Here is a 22645-nt window from a genome sequence, read left to right as displayed (position 1 = left end):
ACACATACTTACACTACTGCTACGTACCATCAGAATCTGTGCTATTTAGTGCAATCGGAGGTATGATAGATACTTTACACTGGCCAAGTGGACAGACGGGATGGTACAAATCTTTGCAGGCAGTGTGTACCTAATCAACAAAGAAATTTTCGAAAATCATAAAAACAGTAAACCAATGCTTTTCTGTGTTATAAGCTCTATCTACAGACCTGCTCGTTCAGGATCAATACCATCACAAAACGTTCAGTGATTAGTAAGGCCCTATAGGCACATTACCCTTCCGAGGGACAGGCTAGCACTGTACATGAGACTGGTCTGGGTAGTCTATGCCTGAGGTTGTTTAAAATAAGTAATACGTATTCAGTGAATGCCTGGTGAAGGAAAAGAGGAGAGATGGGGTGTGGGAAGAAAGGCAATGGGGGTGGGAGGGACAGACGGACAGAGGGAGGGATGGACGGAGGGAGAGGGGGGGAGAGGAAGGGAGGGAAGAGGGATGGAGGGAGGGAAGAAGGGAAGGGTGAAAGAGACTATCTTAATATCATATCCATAACCTTTAATAACAGTAAATAAGACCTGCAATGGGCCAGCTCTTTCTGCAGTGATCCCACAACTGTCTAGTCAAATTGGCCTTAGTTTCCTTACGTATGTGCATGTGGTGTTACATGCACATCCCTGACTATCTCCTCAGCTAGACCACTGCCCCACGAGACAGGAGAGAAGCAGAAGACCCAAGCCCACCCAAGACATTCTGAGTAAGAAAACACAGGGCCAATTCACCTTGGAGGAGCCTGGCTGCTCGGAGGGCTCTGTGTGTCCATGTGTTAACTAAGCCCAACCTTTCAGGAGGAAAACTAAAATTTAACAGAAATTTTCATTCTCCTGACAACAATTTTTAATTAGGACTTATAATAATAACACAAATACATTTTAGAAAAATGAGTGTGCACAGGTAGTTTTTTGTTTGTTTGTTTGTTTGTTTGTTTGAGACAGGGTTTCTCTGTGTAGCCCTGGCTGTCCTGGAACTCACTCTTGCAAACCAGGCTGGCCTCGAACTCACAGAGATACTCTTGCTTCCACTTCCCAAGTGCTGGGATTAAAGGCGTGCATCACCACCGCCTGGCTAGACAGTTTTAAAAGGAAGAAAGTGTGAGACTCGTGGGGCAACACAGAGAGAGATTTGTGACAATGTCACTGAGAAAAGCCAGGTTAAGTGCACAGACACTGTTCTGTCCATTGCATGCTGAACCTCCAGGGTGGTGGAATGTCAGGCTTTGGTGCGGTTCTCACTTGCTTTGTTTGGCCCTTTGGACTAGGTGATGGGAGGAAGCACTGGCTACCCTCCAGCACCAAATCACCATCTAAGGGCAAAACAACAAGCACACCAATAAAGAATAGCGGAGGAAGGAGGAGACTAAAAGAGCTGCCACAAGAGATCGGGGACAGAAAACTGTGTGTAACTGACACAAAATAGGGCAGGAATAATGAGGGTGAGAGTTCAGCTTGCCGGGGAATAAAAGGGGGGGGGGGAGAAAGACCTTCCAGAGTGCCTCCATGCATCACCTTTAACAGCCACGCCATTCTCTAGAACTGACGTCAGTGCAGAACGTACCCTTAAGTACGGTCTCATCAGCTCGCACTGCCAAGTACTGCTGAAAACTACTGAGTCATCCAAGTAAATGCATAGACACTGCAGACGAGGACGGACGGCATGTACACAGCCTCTCTCTGTCACCACACAGACGACGTGCTTCCCTTTCAAAAGGTGAGAGGTGAACAGCTAAACCCCAGAGGAGAGAAACAGCCGTAAAGACATGGCTGCTAGAGACAGCGGCAAACGGGAGGAGCGGCGAGCTGCCCACGGCCATGGTAGCTGAAAGGACGGTTTCAAACGACGTTTGTGCCGGGAACTGGAGAGATGGGGAGTGCCTGAGAGCACGTGCTGTTCGGTTCCCAGCACAGACAGGGTGACTTACAACCTTCCTCTACTCCACCTTCAGAGGATCTGGCACCGTCTTCTGGTCTCCGTGGGTACCAGGCACACACACACACACACACACACACACACACACACACACACACACACACACTGCACATACACACATTCAGGCAAAAGCACTCATACACATAATACATTTAAAAAATAATATTGTTTGTGTGTAGTGTTCCTTTAAAACAAGGAATGGTGTAAGAGGGCTTTGGGGGCTAGGGGTGTACTGAGATGGAAAAGACACCCGTTACAGTCTACACGTTATTATAATGTTGTGTTGACTGGCTTTTTTTGTGAGCCCAACACACGCATCTTGCTATGGGCATCTTGGAAGAAACCTCAGTTGAGACAATGCCTTTGTAAGGCTGGCCTGTAGGAAAGCCTGCAGGGCTTCTTCTTGATTGGTGGGTGATGTGGGAGGGCCCACGCACATGGGAAGTGGCATCCCTGGGCTGGTGGTCCTGAGTTGTATAAAAAAAAAAAACAGGCTGAGCAAGCCAGTAAACAGCACTTTTCTGTGGAATCTGCTTCCTCCGCCTCCGGGTTCCCTTCTTAAGCTTCTTAGGCTCCCATCAGTGATGGAAGGTAACAGACCCTTAAGCCAAAGAATCCCTTCCTTCCCATCTTCATTTTGGTCATGGTGTCTTTATCACAGCAACAGAAAGCTAACGGTCTGAGACCACGGTGAAATAGAAGGAACAGCAACACACATACGGTTTATAAGCCAGACCGATGAGAAACGCCACCGCGCCGGGACAAAGGGAGTCATGGCTAATTTAAAAGCTGGGAGGAAGCACGGCTCACCTATCAGACCTGCCTGAAACGCTGCAGGATTTGCTTTGTCGGAAGTCAGTCTCCTTAATTATCCCATCAACTCACCAGACTCACATCCCTTGTGCTTTGTGCTGATCTGCTTCCCACTTAAGAAAAGCAGTGGGGCCGGGCGGTGGTGGCGCGCGCCTTTAATCCCAGCACTCGGGAGGCAGAGCCAGGCGGATCTCTGTGAGTTCGAGGCCAGCCTGGTCTCCAAAGCGAGTTCCAGGAAAGGCGCAAAGCTACACAGAGAAACCCTGTCTCGAAAAACCAAAAAAAAAAAAAAAAAAAAAAAAAAAAAAAAGAAAAGCAGTGGGTTTTCCACATTTTTTCTTTCTTTTTTTTTTTTTTAATTTATTTTGCAATACAATTCAGTTCTACATATCAGCCACGGATTCCCTTGTTCTCCCCCCTATGGCCCCCCTCACCTTCCCCCCAGCCCACACCCCATTCCCACCTCCTCCAGGGCAAAGCCTCCCCCGTGGACTGAGATCAACCTGGTAGACTCAGTCCAGGCAGGTCCAGTCCCCTCCTCCCAGGCCGAGCCAAACAATCCTGCATAGGCCCCAGGTTTCAAACAGCCAACTCATGCAATGAGCACAAGATCTGGTCCCACTGCCTGGATGCCTCCCAAACAGATCAAGCCAATCAACTGTCTCACCCATTCGGAGGGCCTGATCCAGTGGGGACCCCTCAGCCATTGGTTCATAGTTCATGTGTTTCCATTCATTTGGCTATTTGTCCCTGTGCTTTATCCAACCTTGGTCTCAACAATTCTCGCTCATATAAACCCTCCTCATTCTCGCTAATTGGACTCCCAGAGATCCACCCGGGGCCTAGTCATGGATCTCTGCATCCAGATCCCTCAGTAGTTGGATGAGGTTTCTAGCACAACAATTAGGGTGTTTGGCCATCCCATCACCAGAGTAAGTCAGATCGGGCTGTCTCTCGACCATTGCCAGCAGTCTGTTGTGTGGGTATCTTTGTGGATTTCTGTGGGCCTCTCTAGCACTTTGCTTCTTCCTATTCTCATGTGGTCTTCATTTACCATGGTCTCCTATTCCTTGTTCTCCCTCTCTGTTGTTGATCCAGCTGGGATCTCCCGCTCCCCCAAGCTCTCTTTCCCTCAACCCTCGCCTTTCATTACCCCCACTCATGTCCAGGCTGTTCATGTAGATCTCATTCCATTTCTCTGTCATTGGGTGATCCCTGTGTCTTTCTTGGGGTCCTGTTTTCCAGGTAACCTCCCTGGTGATGTGAGTAGCAGACAAGTCATCCTTGTTTCATGTCTAGTATCCTGCTATGAGTGAGTACATACCATGTTTGTCTTTCTGAGTCTGGGTTACCTCACTCAGGATGATTTTTTCTAGATCCATCCATTTGTCTGCAAACCTCATGATGCCATTGTTTTTCTCTGCTGAGTAGTATTCCATTGTGTATATGTACCACATTTTGTTTATCCATTCTTCAGTTGAAGGGCATCTGGGTTGTTTCCATGTTCTGGCTATTACAAACAATGCTGATATGAACATAGCTGAACAAGTACTCTTATGGTGTGGTTGAGCATTTCTTGGGTATATGCCCAAGAGTGGTATAGCTGGATCTTGGGGGAGATTGATTCCCAATTTTCTAAGAAAGCGCCATATTGATTTCCAAAGTGGTTGTACAAGCTTGCATTCCCACCAGCAGTGGAGGAGAGTTCCCCTAGCTCCACATCCTCTCCAGCATAAGGTGTCTTCAGTGTTTTTGATCTTAGCCATTCTGACAGGCGTAAGGTGGTATCTCAGAGTTGTTTTGATTTGCATTTCCCTGATAATTAGGGATGTTGAGCAGTTCCTTAAATGTCTTTCGGCCATTTGAGTTTCCTCTGTTGAGAATTCTCTGTTTAGTTCTATAGCCGGGTTTTCCACATTTTAAAGTGTGTGTGTGTGTGTGTGTGTGTGTGTGTGAACTTGAAAATTTAAAACACCAACATTAAAAAGACTGTAAAAATACCGCCAAACAAATCTACCCCCAGTGGAAGGCAGTCACAGCCGTGGCAGGACAACACAGCCAACAGTAAGCAGAACTGCGCACAGCTGCCCGCCCAGCTGTCTACATGACCCCTTCCTCACACTCACTGTCCTCATTCAGTCAGAAACCCTGTCCTCATAACAGCTGGCAGAAACGAGACAGAAATGAGAATCAATTCCTTGATTCACAGGCAAATCTTTAAAAATATTTACCTATATAACATCCCTATAATTCCCATCGCATCAATGCGTAGCCTGTGGAGTTTGGTATGGTGTCAGGGGACAGATGGAGCACTGCAGCAAAATTATTCAGATATCAATGATAACCTGGGAGCACACTGGAGCAGGGCTTTCTGAGAGCACCGTGTAGTTTTTTTGGGGGGGCGGGGAGTGTGTACTGAAAATAAATTACAATGTGATGAAATCAATACAGAAAAACAATTAGCTCTGAAAAGGGGGTCCTGTGACGTAAGAAATAGCTGAACACAAGCAACTACTGTAAATGGGCCATTTGAAAAAAGGACCCGGGCATAAGTGAGAAACGCACGCACGCACGCACGCACGCACGCTCGCACACCGCGTGTCATTGTCACATTAGAGGGAATACACTTTAAAAACATAAATGAGCACTATTATGTCACAAAAGGGTGTGTGCACAACCAGGGCCTGCTCTTACCAGAAATCATTTGCTTTGCCCCTGGAGCACACAGAAGACCAAGTCAGGAAAAGCAGCTAATTTAAAGTCATAGAGTCACTCTAAGCCCTCACCATTGTCTTACACCAGAGGCATTTCCAGTCCTGCAGGCGGAGGACACTGCCACACGTTTTGTCGCAGACCGCACACTTGGCACTCACGGGTAAGTTGCCTTCAAGCCATTGGTGAGGCATGGCGACCTGTGGACAGGAGGGCAGAGTGGTCAGAGCGAAGCCTGAGGATGCCACCCTCACCCTGCAGAAGGCAGGAACGGCTTCCTACTCTACAGCCTCGGTCATGTGTATGCTGAGAGTCCATCATTCATTTCCTCCACACCTATGGACCACCTATCATGCCTGAATCCTAAAGGTATACAAAGAGAAGACAAAAGGCTCACCCTCTGAGACTCAGCAGAAATCTAGCTGAGGAGAAAGGCGTGCAAAGGCTTTGGAAACAGTGACCTCTAAAGGGGTTCACAGGCAAGATACAATGGAGTCCAGGTTTGAAGCGGGTACTACTGTGGGGAGGAAGCCCAGAATCCGCAGAACGAACATCTCAGCTAAGACTTGAAGACCACTGAGTTTGTCAGACAAAGGTCCTTAACGGCAACCCAGCCAAGAAGCACTCCCAAGTCTTACTTAGAACAGATTCCCCTACAAGCGGAGAACCGAGGAATGCTATGACGCCATCAACTAAAAATCAAAACTTAGGATCAACGAACACTCGCCATCTAACCCAAATAACCCACAGCCCCACTTAACTCTCTGTCATTATGCTCCGCAAGAGCAGGACATGAGAGGAGTTGCCAGGGAAGGGGGCGGGGCCACAGCAGCTTACACCATCCTCGTCCTCAATGATATCCTTCCCGATGGAGGCCAGTGTGGTCCATTTGCAGTTATTAGTTGCCCTCACCGCACATCTTTTGTGAGCCTTGAACTTACACACTAAAAAAAAAAAAATGATAATCATAAAAGTCAGGGGTTTCCACATGAAGGAAGTTAGGATGAAATTTTCAAAGGGGGGGAATTGTGGGGTGGAGGGGAGGTGGGGGCTGGAGGGGAGGTGGGGGGTGGAAGGGGGCAGGAGGAAAACAAGGTTCAAAGAAAAGGTTTAAGCTCCAGAAGTGGTAACTGAAATCTTAAATTTTAGTGTCTTGATATTTATGAAGCAGTTAAAATGTAATATAATAGATTGCTGCTAAGAAGCGAAATTAAATAAACACAGAGAATTGGTTCTTCAGAAAAGAAAAACAGAGACACGCACACACACTCAGAATAATCCAGTAACAAGAGTACTTGTAAAATATCACTTCTCAATCTAGGTGTAGATCGGATGTGTTTCATTTGAGAAAATTCATTGAGGTCTGCATTTCCGGCATTGGCACTGTTGTATGTTTACATTAATGGTTTGAACCTGTCATAAGGTAAAGGTAATCCAGCAATATTTTCAAGTTCAAGTACATGAAGAAAACCATCAGACAGCGTGGGACGTAATCATAAGGATGAAAAAGTAGTAATTCCAGTACTGGAACTAGAGGCAGGTGGATGGCTAGGAGTTCAAGGCCAGTCTGGAATATAGTGAGTTCCATGCAAGGACAGATGGTCAAATCCTTCATTACTTCAAACATCCTGCCACGGAATGAAACAGCTCGTTTAAAACAAGCAGCACGCTTTATAATAAAATGCTGCGCACAATAGGCCCTGGGACTAACAAGCCGCATAGCAGCAATGCTGGGAAACCAGACTGTTGCTATGGTCACCAGGAAATGCAAGCGACTTTCCTGCACCTACATTTTGTTAGGCGGCAACTGAATTTCTTCTGAGAGGGATGAAAAACAGCACGTGCCCTGGCTAATCGTGTCATTATCTAAAACCACAAAACTTCACAAATACTGTGGTAAAATTAGGACTTTTATTCCAATATTTAGTCTTTGCCGTGCTGGATCCTCCCAAATATTAAATAGTAGTTGATAAGTATCCATATTTATATATTTGATATTATAGATTTCTTAAGACTACCACTTAAACTTGTTTCATTCAGATACTATTTAAATAATCATGAAGGGTAATTTCTCCCTAGGATGATACTTAACATTCTCAATGAAATGAAGAAATTATGAAAAGTGCTGTATTAATTTTTTTTTATAATGAGTCTATGCCTGTCTGACTTCTGTTTACATGTCTTAAACGCGGTCACAGTCTGGACTGGCAGGAGAGGAAGAGGGTGCCATTGCAGAACTCCATCTCAATCCCCAGACTCAGAGTAAACAGTTGATACAAGGCCAATCCCAGGTTTTCCCATCTGAAAACCACTAGAAGTGAGATTCTATCACTACTTTAACTTAAACCCTAGCTCACAGTGCTCAAAATCACTTAAGATGTGACTGCATTTTCGAAGCAACTGGTATCGATTCTATACATGGTTCAAGGATAATACCCAACACTCCCCGTTCCTCACCACGGAAGACACGGGCTTTCCCTTAGGAGCTGTTGACTAATCTGCCTTTGGTACTCACAGTTCCTAAATTAGTAACTCACACATCTTATAATTAAAATTATAGCATTTTAAAAAAGAAAAGAAAGAAAGCACTAGCATGGGTGTGGTGATATTGTGTCCCCCAATATATTGTGCATCCTAGTAAACTTATCTGGGGTCAGAGAACAGAACAGCCACTAGACAGACACAGAGGCCAGAAAATGGTGGCACACATGCCTTTAATCCTATCACTTGGGAGGCAGAGATCCACCCAGATCTCTGTGAGTTCAAGGCCACACTGGAAACAGCCAGGCATGGTGGCACATGCCTTTAATCTCAGGAAGTGATGGCAGGAAGCAGAAAGGTATATAAGGTGTGAGGACCAGACAGGTGCAGCAGAGATCCACCAGAGACTTTCAGTTTGAGGAAACAGGATCGGCTGAGAAATTGGCGAGATGAGGTTAGCTGTGGCTTGTTCTGTCTCTCTGACCTTTCAGCGTTCACCCCAATACCTGGCTCCAGGTTTATTTTTATTAATAAGACCTGTTAAGATTCGTGTTACACATGGGCCTTAATTTTAAAGAATCTTAAAGAAGTTTTAGATGACAGTAGGAGGATGAGATGGTGTACAGTGTTCGCCTAATGTACACGATGCTCTGGGTTCAATCCCCAGTGTCGTGCAGAGCAGAAAAGGAAATAGCAATAGAATATCCATTTAAATGAAGCTTAAGTAAAGGAAAATATTTCAAATAATGCAATATAAATAACCATTAGGAATTCTGCCAACAAATGTACATTGGTCTCCACAGTCAATTAGAACAAAGAACACTAGAATGTTACCAAGCTCAAGGGATTTTTAGATAGTAATAGTTTTTCAAGAGAACACTGAATTTTGACATAAGCTTCCTTTCAAATGATTTCTGTTGAGCAACAGTATTTCCCCAAATCAGTCCCACGTGTGTAGAGCCCAACACTGAACTAGAAGAAAACTTAAATCTTGATTTAAATAAACGCATCTCCCAGGCCTTGCCCCCGACAGTGCTTTTCTGCAGTCTGTCTGTCTGCTTCTTTCATGACCACGCGTCTACGGTACTTCGGCTGTTGGTAGGGCATAAATGCAGAACGCTACGGTACCTTCGCAGGACAGGCCATGGGAGGTAACTCCGGAGAGGCTCTCTCTGCACACGTTACAGAAGGTAGGCCGGGCATGGGAGCAGGCATACCAGTTATGCATCCCTGAGAAATGTTCCACATTAAACTGAGCCACCTGGAAAGGAAATGTTAGGTCAGAGTTGCCAAACAGGAGACCAAGGCTAGAGACTCACAACTATCTGCAATATCCACTCTCCAGCGAGGACCCAACTATCGACCCATGAGTCTGAACAGCAAAGCACTTGAAGTAAAAACAAGATCTACGTCAGTTCTAATGAGCCTGCCAACACTTCCTTCTGCACAGGCTAGCTTGGGCTGTGGCAAAGGACATGAAACAGGTACTTTACCTCATAGGGTTCTCTGCTCTGCACTGACTTCAGAGAGCTGATCCAATCTTCCATCTCCTTCCTGTTCTCAGCACATAGCATCAGCCTTCTGAATGGAGTGATTATCTGAAAGGAACAATTCAGTCTAGTGAATTGAATAGTTATTATGAATAACCGACAAGAGGGGTTTCGGAAAGCCCAGCCTCTTACAAGGCAGTTCCAGCTCTTCTAGGTCTTTATTTCCTCGATGAAGAAGAGGTATCTGTAACACCGAGGAGTTTTGTTCTGTGTGACAGAGTGTGTTCCAGGGAAGGATGGTACTCGGGACTCTTTGCCCGTCTCTGACTCTGTTGCTACTAATCAGGCCTTTTAGCTCTTTCTAAGGATGACTCCCACAAATAAACAAGCATTCTTACTGTATGGAATGCATCTTGAAACCTGGTTTTAAAATACACTTCGAAGTGATTTGCAATAACACATAGCTTTCAAAATGGAAAAGAGTTTTAAATTGAAAATGTAGTCTTAAATTTCATAACTGACAGACTATGCTATTTCCACCACCTGTGTGAATAAGAGTTGTACGAAGGCTTTTCCCTCTCACTGTGTAGAAATTTATTGCACTACTTTTTAGTCAGAGCGAAGTGGGAGACAGCATAAAAATTCTCGAGGAAAGAAAATAATTGTGACTTTCTTTTTTTTTTTCATGACACTGAGAAAAAGCAAATTAATTGTATTAAGAACCTTAAAGAAAGTGGAGTGGAAAACTACAGCCATTTTAACACCAAAGGTGCTTCAGAATACGCTTCCAACTGAATTCTGCTTATCAATAAAGCCTAGCGTGGCTGCTGCCTTGAGACCACTGAAACCTAAGCACTCACAGCAAGGAAGGGCCCGTTTACGGACTGCCAGACAACAGCAAAATGCTGCGTCCCTCCCAAGAAATTACTTTCAAATCGTATATTAGAGATCTATTTATACAACAAATAGAAAAACTGCCCGAGTCCAATCTCTTGATCAACTAACAAACTAAGTATTTTACCATATATACAGCAGATATCATGAATGATTTGGAAGAAAAATCATCTATAAGAAAAAGAAAGGGGGACCATTCCCTAAAGAGGGAACTGGTGGACTTAATCACCCCTGATCTAAGCGCGTAAGTCTACAGCACAGGCAACAGAGAAACGAGCCCGTCTGAGCCACTCACCAGCCACTGCCGCCTCATTAGACTACACCATCTTCCAGAAGCCCAGAAGCTTTCACTACTTCTGACAGGCACTCGCACTTAAATAGAGCCAGCCCACCGTCACATGGCACAGGGGGGGCACCAACCGTGCGGCTCTGCGTCTTTGTTAATTGCACATGAAATCGAAGACAGCCTCACTTTCGAATTTTCTTGTTTGAAACGACCTTCTTTGGGTAAAGCTTATTAGCAGTTGGTCACTTCTCTTCCTGAATAAATAGTTAATGCAAAGAGCAATGCCTCTCTCATTACTTGGAAGGCAAATGGATGCTTTATTGCTTCAAAATGTTTTTCTAGGGCAGTTCATCAAATGTGGCAGAGAGGTACCATTAAATCATAATATACTCCTGGCTCTGGAGGCTGGCCCAGCGTCCAGAAACCTCCATGTTCCGCTGGCTCACTAATGCTATCTGAATAAGTATTGCCTCTATCAGTTATTTGACTTTAGCTATACGATGGGGGGTAAATAGAAGGGTTCCTTTCACATGTCATTCCATTCTTTGATTTTGTTCTTTGTGAAATTCTAGGCAAGGCTCGGTGACTGACAATCAAAACTAAAGAAGCTTTTAAAGCCATCACGAATTTAAAAGGCAGGGGAACAAAAGGCAGGTGATGGCTTCTAAATTTTCTTAGAGATTTTTGGAACTAGACAGATACTTCAATTCTAAGTGATTCCAGCTAGACTGCATAACTCACTCATGGGCACACCTTACATGCTAATGAAGAGTGTATATTTGTGATTTCCACTTTTGAAGCAAGACTTGCTTAAAGATGAGAAGTCATGAGCAAGCGAAGATCATCATACACAAAAATTCAGACCCAAAAGTAAGTTTGTTTGTTTGTTTGTTTTTTAATTTTTTTTTTTTAATTTTTTTTTTTTTTTCGAGACAGGGTTTCTCTGTGTAGCTTTGCGCCTTTCCTGGAACTTGCTTTGGAGACCAGGCTGGCCTCGAACTCACAGATATCCGCCTGGCTCTGCCTCCCGAGTGCTGGGATTAAAGGCGTGCGCCACCACCGCCCGACCAAAATTAAGTTTTTAAAGGCAAAAAGACAGTAGAAATATTTTGATGGGTAGGCCTTGTGATTAATCACAATTAAGAATCTACTAATTGCAAAACCACACTCTCAGAAGTCAGTATGAAAAGAAATCAGTCCTTCATAAATGTGGAACAGAGACATCTGGCTTTGTGGCTACAGAGCTCAAGAGCCCAGCTGTCTGGGCTAAGTCAAGCTCTGCTCAGCCAGCAAACCTGCAGCCTGCAAGCCTTGCCTCTCCCCTCCAAGCTTCCATGTACTCGGTCTCCTCCCACAGCCATAGGGCTGACACACAGGCTCTGGTTATTCTCCAGCTGAACTCCATCACCACAGCCCTGCTTCTCACCAAATTTTATATGGGAGAGGTAGGAAGGGCAAGTTTAGAAAATTATTTGCTTCTTAGCTGGCAGTTTATCTGCCTCAGACTCTGTTATGATCATAGGCAGCCCCTGTCCTAATGGGAAGCAACAAGAGTTCCTCTCATACACTGGGGGGGGGGGGGGGCGGGCTATCTTCCTACATCTGTTAGGGTAAGTCCAGGAAGTTTCTGGAACCAGAGGCTGTGCTACCTTCCTCAAAGGATCTGAAGCTTACCCATCCTAAAGTGTTCCCTATCCCCTATCTGTAACTCACTCTTCCTGTTACCCCAATATCATTGTTTACACACACATCTGAACTATTAGTGTCCTTGAACTATGACAGCCCCCGAGACTCTGGAGCACACACACGTGTTCACCTGTCATTTACTAAGTATGTGCAGACTCTGCCAAAGGCAGAGAAAACACGGCAGGGTTGGCCACAGGAGTCTGTAAGGGAGCAGAGGAAACCACCGATTTACTTGTCTGGAAAAGTGCTAGGGTACCAGGCGGTGGCATCTAAATTGGTTTCCTAAATGGTACCTAGGAAAGTAGAAAAACTTCCATTAGTAGAATGGTTAACAGTGAGAGTCACTGGCAAAAGATCAATCCAACCACACTATTACTCACTCCTAAGACTCAAGAATCTCCCAGTCTGGCTGGGTAAGGAAACTCTCTTACCCAGAAATAGGGATGGCTGAGGCAGAAAAATGTTTGAGGCCTTCCTGGACAAGATAGTAAGTTCCTCTGCCAGGCTGGGCTATATACAGTGAGACCCTGTTTCAAAACACCCCCTCCCAAAAAATAATTCAGTCTGATACAGCATTAAATATAAAATCCGATGGAACCGGGACACCAAAGTTAGACTGTAAATATGCTGATGTGTACAGAAAAAAAAACACAAAAACAAAACCCAGATAGATAGCCAAATGCAATCAAGAGATTACAGACCAATTTAATTTTTTGTTCATTTATCTACAGTTTTTAAAGTAAATATATAGTGCTTCAGTGATAAAAACAATTTGATTTTTTTTTTTTTACTGACAGAAAGATGGGAGGTTTAGGATATAAAATTGTACAGGAAGGTTTTGGTAGGGAGAGGGATGAGAGGAGAGGGAAGGATGAGGAGGCAGGAAGAGGGACAGCTAATACTAAAGATGCTTGGCAAAGCTATGTAGAAACCTACTGTTTTATATGACTCCTAAACAGTTTAGCTGGAGTTATCTTCCATGAAGGATAAAGGTTGTCAAATAAAAAAGCCCAGGGTCAGCAGTGGATACCTGCCCTCCAAGTGTTGGTCAACAGTGTTCCAAAGAACCCCACCACCACCACCACCACCACCACCACCACCACCACCACCACACAGACACAAAAATACAGCTTACTATCATTGCTCTTGGTTGCCCATCAGAACTTCATGACAAGGCCCTATTGCTGAACACACACCATACACTTTTGTCTCAGGACATGGAGAAATCAAGTTGGTTTTGATATGAAATCATCCCCTCTGCTGGCTAGCTTTCATAGTTCTGGAAGCGAAGTGCTATACAGGGTGCCTGGGACAGGAGCTGGGGAGAGGGGTGGGGGGTTCACGAACAATCTTACCCAGCTGTGAACGGTGTGAACTAAAATGATGATTAGTGTGGCAAGGTATATCCATAGGTGGCACAAATGTTACAGAGGTAACCGACCATTTTCTGATTGGACTTCAAAGTTCACTCCATAGGAGGAGATGTCTGCTGGTACTGTGACCCTAGCCAAGAATCCATGGTCGGAGAGTTCATAAGTCCCTGGGTGAACCTACTACTGTTATTCTGCTAAGCGGATACAAGGTCAAACTGAGCTCTAAGGACGCATCTCTAAAACCATACATTAGTGCAGACCTCAGACCTCATCACAAAAGTTTCCTTTTAGCAACGGACAGTGGTTAATGCAGAAACCCACAACTGATCCAAGTACAGAGAATAAATATCTGTGGGATGCTCAGCTACAAATAAGAGAGAATTTTAACACGCCATTGTTACTATCTATCATACCTAAGCTATAGAAGACACAGAGCTCCTTGCTTTAACTCAGACATCCGGCTCTGCCATAAAGGAAATTCTCCGACATTCTCTGGTCATTTTCCAAGTCCAACAGCTTTTTCTGTTAGGAAACCCTTATTTCTGATCTAATGTTCTACCTGACTGCATCCACTCTGTTCGAAACAAGCTGTGTTTTAATCTGGATCCACCTTGCTGCAATACGAGTTCACACAGAGTGAGAAGTCTTTCCTGGAGAGCGGTTCAGCAGGAATTGTAATTTAGCTATAATAACTTTATCATCATATTTATTAGAATTTGACTTTCTCCACAGACTAATCAGATCCAAGGGTGAGCCTTTTCAACACTGGCTTTGCTATCCCTGTAGATTGTCAACTGCTCAGTCTTAATATACTTCCATCCTTCCTTATGAAATCTAGACCCAGCTCTTTAATTACACATGGTGCCTTTTTTCTCATTCTTTTTTTGTGGCGTGAAATAATTCACTTTGACAACTTAAATGTGCCAAACTGCAATGTGATCACGCATCTTAAGTGACTATTTTAGGAACAGAGATGCCCCCATTTTTCAGAGTACACTGGGGACCTTCGCTATCCAAGAACACAGACGTGCAAAAGCACAGGTGTGCACCTTCATCAAAACGAGCCCATCCGAGCCCCAACACGACTCTCAGAAGCGCCGTCGGAAAGCTTCGAAGGAGGTGAGGATAATTTCAGTTGTAATTTTGGATGTGCTCTGGCACAGCCACCCAAACGATTCTGTCACTCACCCAGGTTATCAACCATGAGAGGTAATTTAAGTGTCTAACTTTCCTATCAGTAAAGGCAGGGCCGGGTCTCAATGATGTCAAAAAGGTTCTCTTAACCTTCCCATTTCTCTGTCTCTTTTTTTTGGCATCCTTCTGATCCCAGACCACAGGACTCTGATCTGCCTGCAACATTACTCCTTTTGGGGTCACCAGTCTAACAGATCCTTCCATGTCCAACACCTCATATAATACACCACGAGACTATGATCTCTAATGTCTTGTTTGACTCTTCTGTATAAAGTTGGTACCAGTCTTGTTTAATATACATTGAAACCAGAATTTAATAGGTTTAAAGACAAACAGCTAAGGTCCCTATCTTTCACCTGGCCAATTCATAAGCTTCTAATAATACCGGTCCTTTTGGGGATGTGCATTTGAGTCTTAAATTTAGCTTCCCAAGTAGTCTAGTGTCTGGGGTCAATATTTCGGCCAATTGATTACCTCACCGTTCAAGCCCATCTGTTTTCTAAGACAATTATTTACCTATTTTTTTCTGGGATATTAATAGATAATAGAGGTTTAAGATATATTTTCTTCCAAGGTTGCTTACATTTTAATGGAAGAAATGACATTATAACATTAGTAGTACAATACATTAGTAGTACAGCACATAATGGAACTTAAGTGTGACATAATGTCACCGTGAGTTCATTCAGGGCACTTTGACCAAGGAAAGTGCCCTGAGCATTTTCAGCTGACAGTAAATTTAAGTGAACAGAATTTCAGGATAAGAATAAGTCTTACAATTCTGGAGACATGGCTTAGTGATTAAGAGCACTTGTTACCCATGGGGCCTGGGTTCAATTTCCGGCACCAAAAGAATGGCTCACAGCCTCCTGCTACTCCAGCACCAGAGGATCCAGCACCCTCTTCTGGCTGCTCTGAGCACTGCATGCATGTGGTGCATAGACATACATGCATGCAAAATACTGATAAACATAAAAACAAACTTTAAAAAAGAAGACACATTTATCAAATTGATGGAATGTACACACATTCATTTTTTCTGTGTGAACACTACAGAAGCTACACCGAGTGGTCAAGGAAGGAAAAAAAAACGTTCCACGAAGTCCTCAAACACAAATTTCACCATATCCAAGATGAAGTGGAATAATTTATAAAGACATTATAGAGCACTGATAAAATTAAAGCTGACTTACTTTAAAGTAAAGCACACACATACTTCATTACTAATTTACAGATGAAATTCACTAAAAAATTTTACTGTGTAGGCAACATACTATGCAAACAGGACTATCAATCATTCCTTATGGAATATCAGCACAGAACCATGTTTATATTTGTACAACACACACACACACACACACACACACACACACACACACACACACACACACACCCCTTCCACTCCTAATCAAAGCCCTTTCAAAGTCAATCTGCACTTCCGTTTTGACGGACTCTCACTGGTCAATCACGTTAGCTGAATAACAAGCAACTTAGAGATCTCTGGGGGAGGGGTGAAGGGGGGTCTTGTTACGGAGATTTGTAATCTCAAAAGTCAAAACAGGCCCCAGAGGCACTGAGAATAAAGGGTGGGCTTGTTATGAACACAGGAAGTCTGTGTCATGCCCGCCAAGTTTTCTGGCATGGAGAAGCTGTGTACCTTCGGGATGTAATATTGGTTTCAACAATCGAACTGGAAATCAAGTAATTATCAATACACAATGACAATGATGTGGGAGAATTCCACAGCAGAATCAAACACGTGACTCACTTGTGGCAGGGGTCAGTGAGGACAGGAGTCAAGTATTGAAGAGTAACTTCTGGTGGGAACTTTAGAAGTACAGAACACAGTTATTCTAAGAAGCTGCTGAGTGACAGAGTCCATCCTTGCCAGGAGTGTGCCTCTCTTCTTTCTTGTAGGAATACCTGACTCCTGTCCTTGGCAGAAAGGCACTGACCCCTCCCTTATCTCACAATTAAGTATGAATTAATTCTGTACAATATACTGTCAAAAAAAAAAAACCACTAAATGATCTGTCCACGATTTGTTATTTCTTATGTAAACATAAAAATAGCAATGGTGTTGTTCTAGCCAGGAAAATGAAGCGATTTAGTATTCCTTCACCATACGATGGTGAAACTGCACAGCTGTATTCAGCTCAGACTTTCCCCTTCACAGCTGGAGGGATGGTGGTTCCCAAAGAGTGTGGGGTGAAGTGTTCTGCTGCTCCGGCAATGTTTGGAATGAAAGTTAGATATGAGAAGAGCGAGAGCCTCCCTGTGGTAACTGAGGGACGTTTCCTGGTGAGTGTGGGGTGAAGTGTAATGAGTGAGATTTGCCTTTCCGCTTCAGATAAAACAGGCAAGGAGCACGGATGAAGCAATGAAATAAAACAGGTAACAAGAGGTGGGCAGGTAAGGGGTAAGTGGCATCCAGGGCAGAATCATCCTAAATGCTCATTTTGAAAGGATTGTGATGGCTAATCTTGGATGTTAACTTGATACACTGGGCAAGAGGGACCCTCAAGTAAAGAATTGCCTCCATCAGACTGGCCTATGATCATGCAGGTCTGTGGGGAATTTTCTTGACGGTTAGTTGATGGGGAGGGTCTAGCCTACTGTGGGCTGGTAATATCCCTAGGCTGGTGGGCCTAGGCTGTATAAGAAAGACTGCTGAACATGAGCCTTGGGGTAAAGCTAGAAAGCAGCGCTGCTCTGTGGTTCCTCCCTCTGCTCCTGCCACTGTCCCTGCCGTGACTCCCCTCAGTGATCAACGATAACCCAGAAGTGTAAGCCGAATAATCCCTTTCTTCCCCAAGTGGCTTTTGGTCATGTGTTTATCACATCAACAGGAAGCAAACTGAACAGGCACTGATACATTTTCCAACCCCAACCTCGACTCTTTAAAGGCTAGGGTGAGGGACTTGAGAGTCCTAGTCTCCATACACGCGCTAACATCCTAAGCAACGTTTGGCCCTACACTCAAACAGCTACCAGACCAAGTGTCTGGCCTCCTACCTCCTTCCCTAAGATCATATTTCTCAAATAACGTCATTTTCCTTGTCCAGGCAGTAAGTGTGCACAGAGGCTCACAAGTTAAGGCCTTTGAGTACCGACTGTAATGGGAAGGGGGTATTGACTGACAGTAGCTCTCAATCCTACTTCCAGAATTCATGAGTGTCAACGGGTTTTCTTAAGACAAAGTCAACTTGGCTCCCTCCTCACAAAGTCTCCTTGGAGCTATGGGTGGAGCTCAATGACCCGGTGAGTTTAGCATTGGTGAGGCCTTCAGTGTGATTTTCAGCAGGACAAAACCGAATTTACCCCTAACTCTTGATTAAGGAATCGTGGTTTCTTGACAATGTCACTTTCCATGTTAATCTGACTCCCAATATACAACTGAAGTTATTTTTTCTAATTACCTTAATGTAGAACATAAATTCTAATGTCTGGTTCCATGAAAAACAAACAAACAAACAAACAAATATGGATCTCAGTGTTCTCTCTCACTACCAATAAATATTCCCTCATAGTCTCTAAACTGTGGGAAAGGCAAGAGAACACATGTTAGGAAGCAGACGGGCTGTTGTGCCTGGATCATTCCATTAAGATCTGAGGGTGTGCTGGAAATGAAAGGGATTTATTAGCTACTCCGGAGGCAGAATTAATGGCCTGGAACACAGCTTCAAGTTTAGATAGTTCTAGTGTTGATGTTTAGAATTTTATACGTCCAGATATTATAAGTAGCTATTTATGGGATCATTGTAACAGGCCAGGAATATACTCCTTTTGTATAATATGTTGGCATAACTCAAAAAGTAACAATCTGTTTTCCTTGCATGACCATAAGGCTCAAAGGTTTTATAAGTCACCAGGGCCAGGTACTAGATTTGACCTGAATTCTTCCCGCCTCCCTAGCCACCTAGCACAAAAGACCGGGGAAGACTGTGCTGCCCATTCTGGAAGGACAGGCGGGTAGTCCACACTCCTCAAGTTTTCTTATTTAAAAATGATAATGAGAGGGGGTCCTGGAGAGTTGGTGCAGTTGGTAAAGTGCTGCCCTTGCAAGCACGAGGACCTGAGTTTGAGTCTTCAGAACTGAAAGCCAGGCATGGTGCTGCGTGCTTATCCAGATCTAGTCAGGTGGAAACAGGCAAATTCCTGGGACCGTCTGGCCAGGCAGCCCAGTCCACTTGATGAGTTCCAGGTTAATGGGAGACACTGTCTCAAAAAGATAACCTGGTGAGTGGGACCTGAGGAACGACAGCCAAGCAACGATGTCCTCTAGTGTCTACACACACACACACACACACACACACACACACACACACAGGCACCTGTACATAGGCAAACACATACACAGTGATCATAACTCAACCCCACAGGTATATGTGTGCTCTTTGAAGATGAACAACAAAAAGCATAAGAAAGGTGTTGGCGAAATGAACCATAATGATCATAATCCCCTTCATTCACTAATGGATAGGTCACTGCAAACCAGGCACCCTCAGGAAACACAACGTTTACAAGGTATATACTCTCAGATGGTGTTGTGTTCATGTATTACACTGTACGTGAGAAACAGGATTTTCTGCATTAATTGTAATGCTGAGGATCATGGTGTATCAGAAATTATTTATGCCGATTGTTGCAGACACACCCACTGTAAATTAGTGGTAATTAGTTAATGCGCACATTAAAAGTGTTACCATTCACTTAGCATTTTCAGACTGTACCAGAGATCGGAACAATGCATTAGCTTCGTTCCCTTGGCACAAGCTGTTTGGTTTCTAACTGTAAATGGCTTTGTACAAAACACATAGGCGATGGGAGATTTCAAAACAAAATAATGATCTTGCTTTGTACCGCTCGCTACAAAATGGGATGCTTCTAAAACTTAAATTTCCCATTAGTCCATGCTCAGACTTGAGTAGTGGAGAGGACACTTGGCTTTGCTATGCACTTAAAATAAGCCATGGAAATAACACCCTCCAATCACTTTAATAGAGTTGAACACACCTCTCCAAGTGCCTGCTCGATGTTCCCAGGAGATCTTACAATTGAAGTTTACATCGTCCAGGACTTTCGTCCCATTTTCACTTCCTGCAAACCTGCTTTTGTATCTATTTCCTACTCTTGATTCAAGTACTACTTACACCCCAAATCCAGTTCTATGTTAGCTTCCTGCTCTCCTTCCCCCTCACTCTGACCACAGCCCTCTAGCTTTCTGCACAAGGCCTCCTGCTTCTTCTCTCCTTCCTTCCCATAGCAAACAGCCAGGCCACCCTCCTATCAGGCTTTCTTTGGATGGAGCGGTATTGCCCAAGATGCATCTCATGCTAATCCCTGACTCTTGTCAAGTGCACCAGATGGGAAGCTGCCAGGGAGGGTCGGGAATACAGAATTCTTGATAGAAAATTCAAAATACTTTTAGAATGGAAATGTCTGCAGCTTAAACCTGCCCCAGTTACCAACTTCCCCTCCTAAAGATAAACACTGGTCAGCTTCTTTGTGTGTCTCTCCAGAGACAGTCTATCTATACATGGGAACTATGTGCTCCCTTGCAGTTTAAACACACAAAAATGCATGCATACACAAGCACACAGTAATGTTAGGGAATCTTAACTGTTCTGTAGCTGAGTTTTCTCATTGAATAAAATCAGCCTGTATTGTTTACACACGCACACCTAATTCAAATGGCTGCATAGCACTCTGCTGTGACGTGTTTCATAATTCAATCGTCTCTGTTTGACATATCTGGGTTCTCTCCAGTCTTGTGCTATGACAATGTACAACCGATGCCTCTATTTTATGTGTGTGTGTGTGTATGTGTGTATGTGTGTGTGTGTGTGTGTATATATATATATATATATATATATATATATATATATGCAAGCCTATATGGAACCGTGCACTATCCTTCCTGATTCCAGAGGCTGAGGCAGTGACGGCTCAGATCAAGACATGAAGCAATCTCTTTACACTCTTTCCTGTGACGTGTGTGTGCTGCTCACAGAAATTCCCAGGTTAGAATCTTCCAGAGATTTTTTTTTTTTCTACAGCCATTGTGAAGTTAACAATTTCAGTCCTTGCTGGTGGACCTCTCTCCACCCATCATGAAAGAGTTGCTAAGTACAGTCCCACGAAAAGTTACAAAGGCTCCAGGAAGGCACAGCTGCTCTGCAGCAGCCAGCACAGTGGCCCAACAAACACAAAGGCTTTGCAAGACCTGCCGGCCACCATGTCACTCTTACTTGTTCACGGGACTCCGGCAGAGAAAATGAACAAAGTTTGTGCAGAAACTAGACCACAACTGGAAAGATGCCTCAGTCAGTAGAGTGCTTGGGGGCCAAACTCCTATCCCCAGCGCTCACATCAAAAGCTGAGAGGGTGCTAGCTTCAGCAGCACTGGGCAGGTAGGAACAGGAGGACCTCTGGGACTTGCTAGCCAGGCCAGCTGAAGAGTAAGTAGGAGGAGGCGTGGCCACAGAGCGAAGAGAGTAACTTGAGATTTGGGTTAAACTGAAGACAAGCTGTATGATGCATAACTAAGCAGTCCTGGCTGCAGTGTGCTCTCTCCCACTCTCGGGGTCGCTTTGGCTCCTGTCTCTCCTGCAGCAAGGTGCTCTGACAAGTTGTCAGAGCTGTGTGAGGTCTCTTTCTTAGAGACAAGTTCCTCCTCTGGCTGGCGCCAGGCTTCCACAGTGTGTCTCCCAGCATAAGATTTCCAGGGAAACTGCAATTTTTTTTTTTTAGGGATCACTGTTTCAAAGACGTCTCTCGTGACAGGTGTACTCTTGGCTCTTGACAGTTTCTTGTGACTAGCCTGTTTTCCCTCAAAATCCAAAGACTAACTTCTGCCTAGAGTTCCCTGCCAGTGGGAACAGTGTACCAGAAGCTTCTGAGAGGGCTGGCTGACCCTCAACCCCAATTAGTTAATGCAGTCTGAGTTTCAGGACTGACCAAAACCCTTTAGCTCTAGCTCACCTACCAGCAGGTGTCAACTGATGAAACCAAGGAAAATGACAAGTCTCCGGCTTGCCTGCCCTCCACCTCTTGGCCACCAATAGGCTTCCAATCTCACTGGTCCATGGCAGACTGGGCTGTCAGTTGTCCTTCACTAACACAAACCTATCTCTGTCATCATGAATCAAAATCTAGTTTTGACCAAGTGTAAACTGAGTCCAAAGACTATAAAAATGAATAAGGCAACAACTACTGAACTGAAACCCTCTTTTTGACAACCTCTAACTTAATAACTTTATCAGAAAACTGAATTATTACCTGAGACTAAAAAAAAAATACCGAGGAAGATTAAAATGTCTATTCCTTACTTGTCTAATTAAAACAGTCAGCCTAGCAACCAGCATAGGAATTGGCACCAGACAATAAACAAGTACTCTGATCGTTGCTAACTGGTATACTGTTCCACCCTACTTCCTTCTTGCTTACCAAGGGGTGATGCTTCACTATGAATGGCCAGATCTGAACACATTCTACCAACAATGGTGCTCCTTGGGAGTTGGAGAAAGGGCCCAGCATTAGGAGCACTGGCTAAGGTTCAGTTCCAAGTACCCACACGGCAGCTCACAAAATCAGTAACTCCAGTTCCAAAGGACTGGACACCCTCTTCTGGTCTCCATGGGCACCAGGCATGGATACTGACAAAATATTCATAGAGATAAAATGAAATCTTTCAGAAGGTGGTCATTTACCAGGTTACTACCATCATATGAAC

The 22645-nt window shown here is 44.2% G+C and overlaps 1 protein-coding gene across 5 annotated transcripts in view; it reads right to left on the bottom strand.

Moving 5' to 3' along the window:
* Dgkh (diacylglycerol kinase eta) overlaps positions 1-22645 on the bottom strand; it is a 185865-nt gene that overhangs the window by 61895 nt on the left and 101325 nt on the right. For all 5 annotated transcript variants that reach the window (XM_052732665.1, XM_052732666.1, XM_052732670.1 and 2 more), the window contains 5 exons: positions 9481-9585; positions 9116-9248; positions 6344-6450; positions 5581-5706; positions 28-130 (listed from right to left, as the gene is read on the bottom strand). In XM_052732665.1, the coding sequence (XP_052588625.1) occupies positions 28-130; positions 5581-5706; positions 6344-6450; positions 9116-9248; positions 9481-9585 (574 nt within the window). The remainder of the gene's footprint in view (positions 1-27; positions 131-5580; positions 5707-6343; positions 6451-9115; positions 9249-9480; positions 9586-22645) is intronic.

The sequence above is a fragment of the Peromyscus californicus genome, unplaced genomic scaffold, assembly GCF_007827085.1.
Source record: "Peromyscus californicus insignis strain IS unplaced genomic scaffold, ASM782708v3 Scaffold_12__1_contigs__length_115047231, whole genome shotgun sequence".
Taxonomy (NCBI): domain Eukaryota; kingdom Metazoa; phylum Chordata; class Mammalia; order Rodentia; family Cricetidae; genus Peromyscus; species Peromyscus californicus.
The sequence above is the reverse complement of the archived record's forward strand: the minus strand, read 5'-3'. Positions and strand labels throughout refer to the sequence as shown.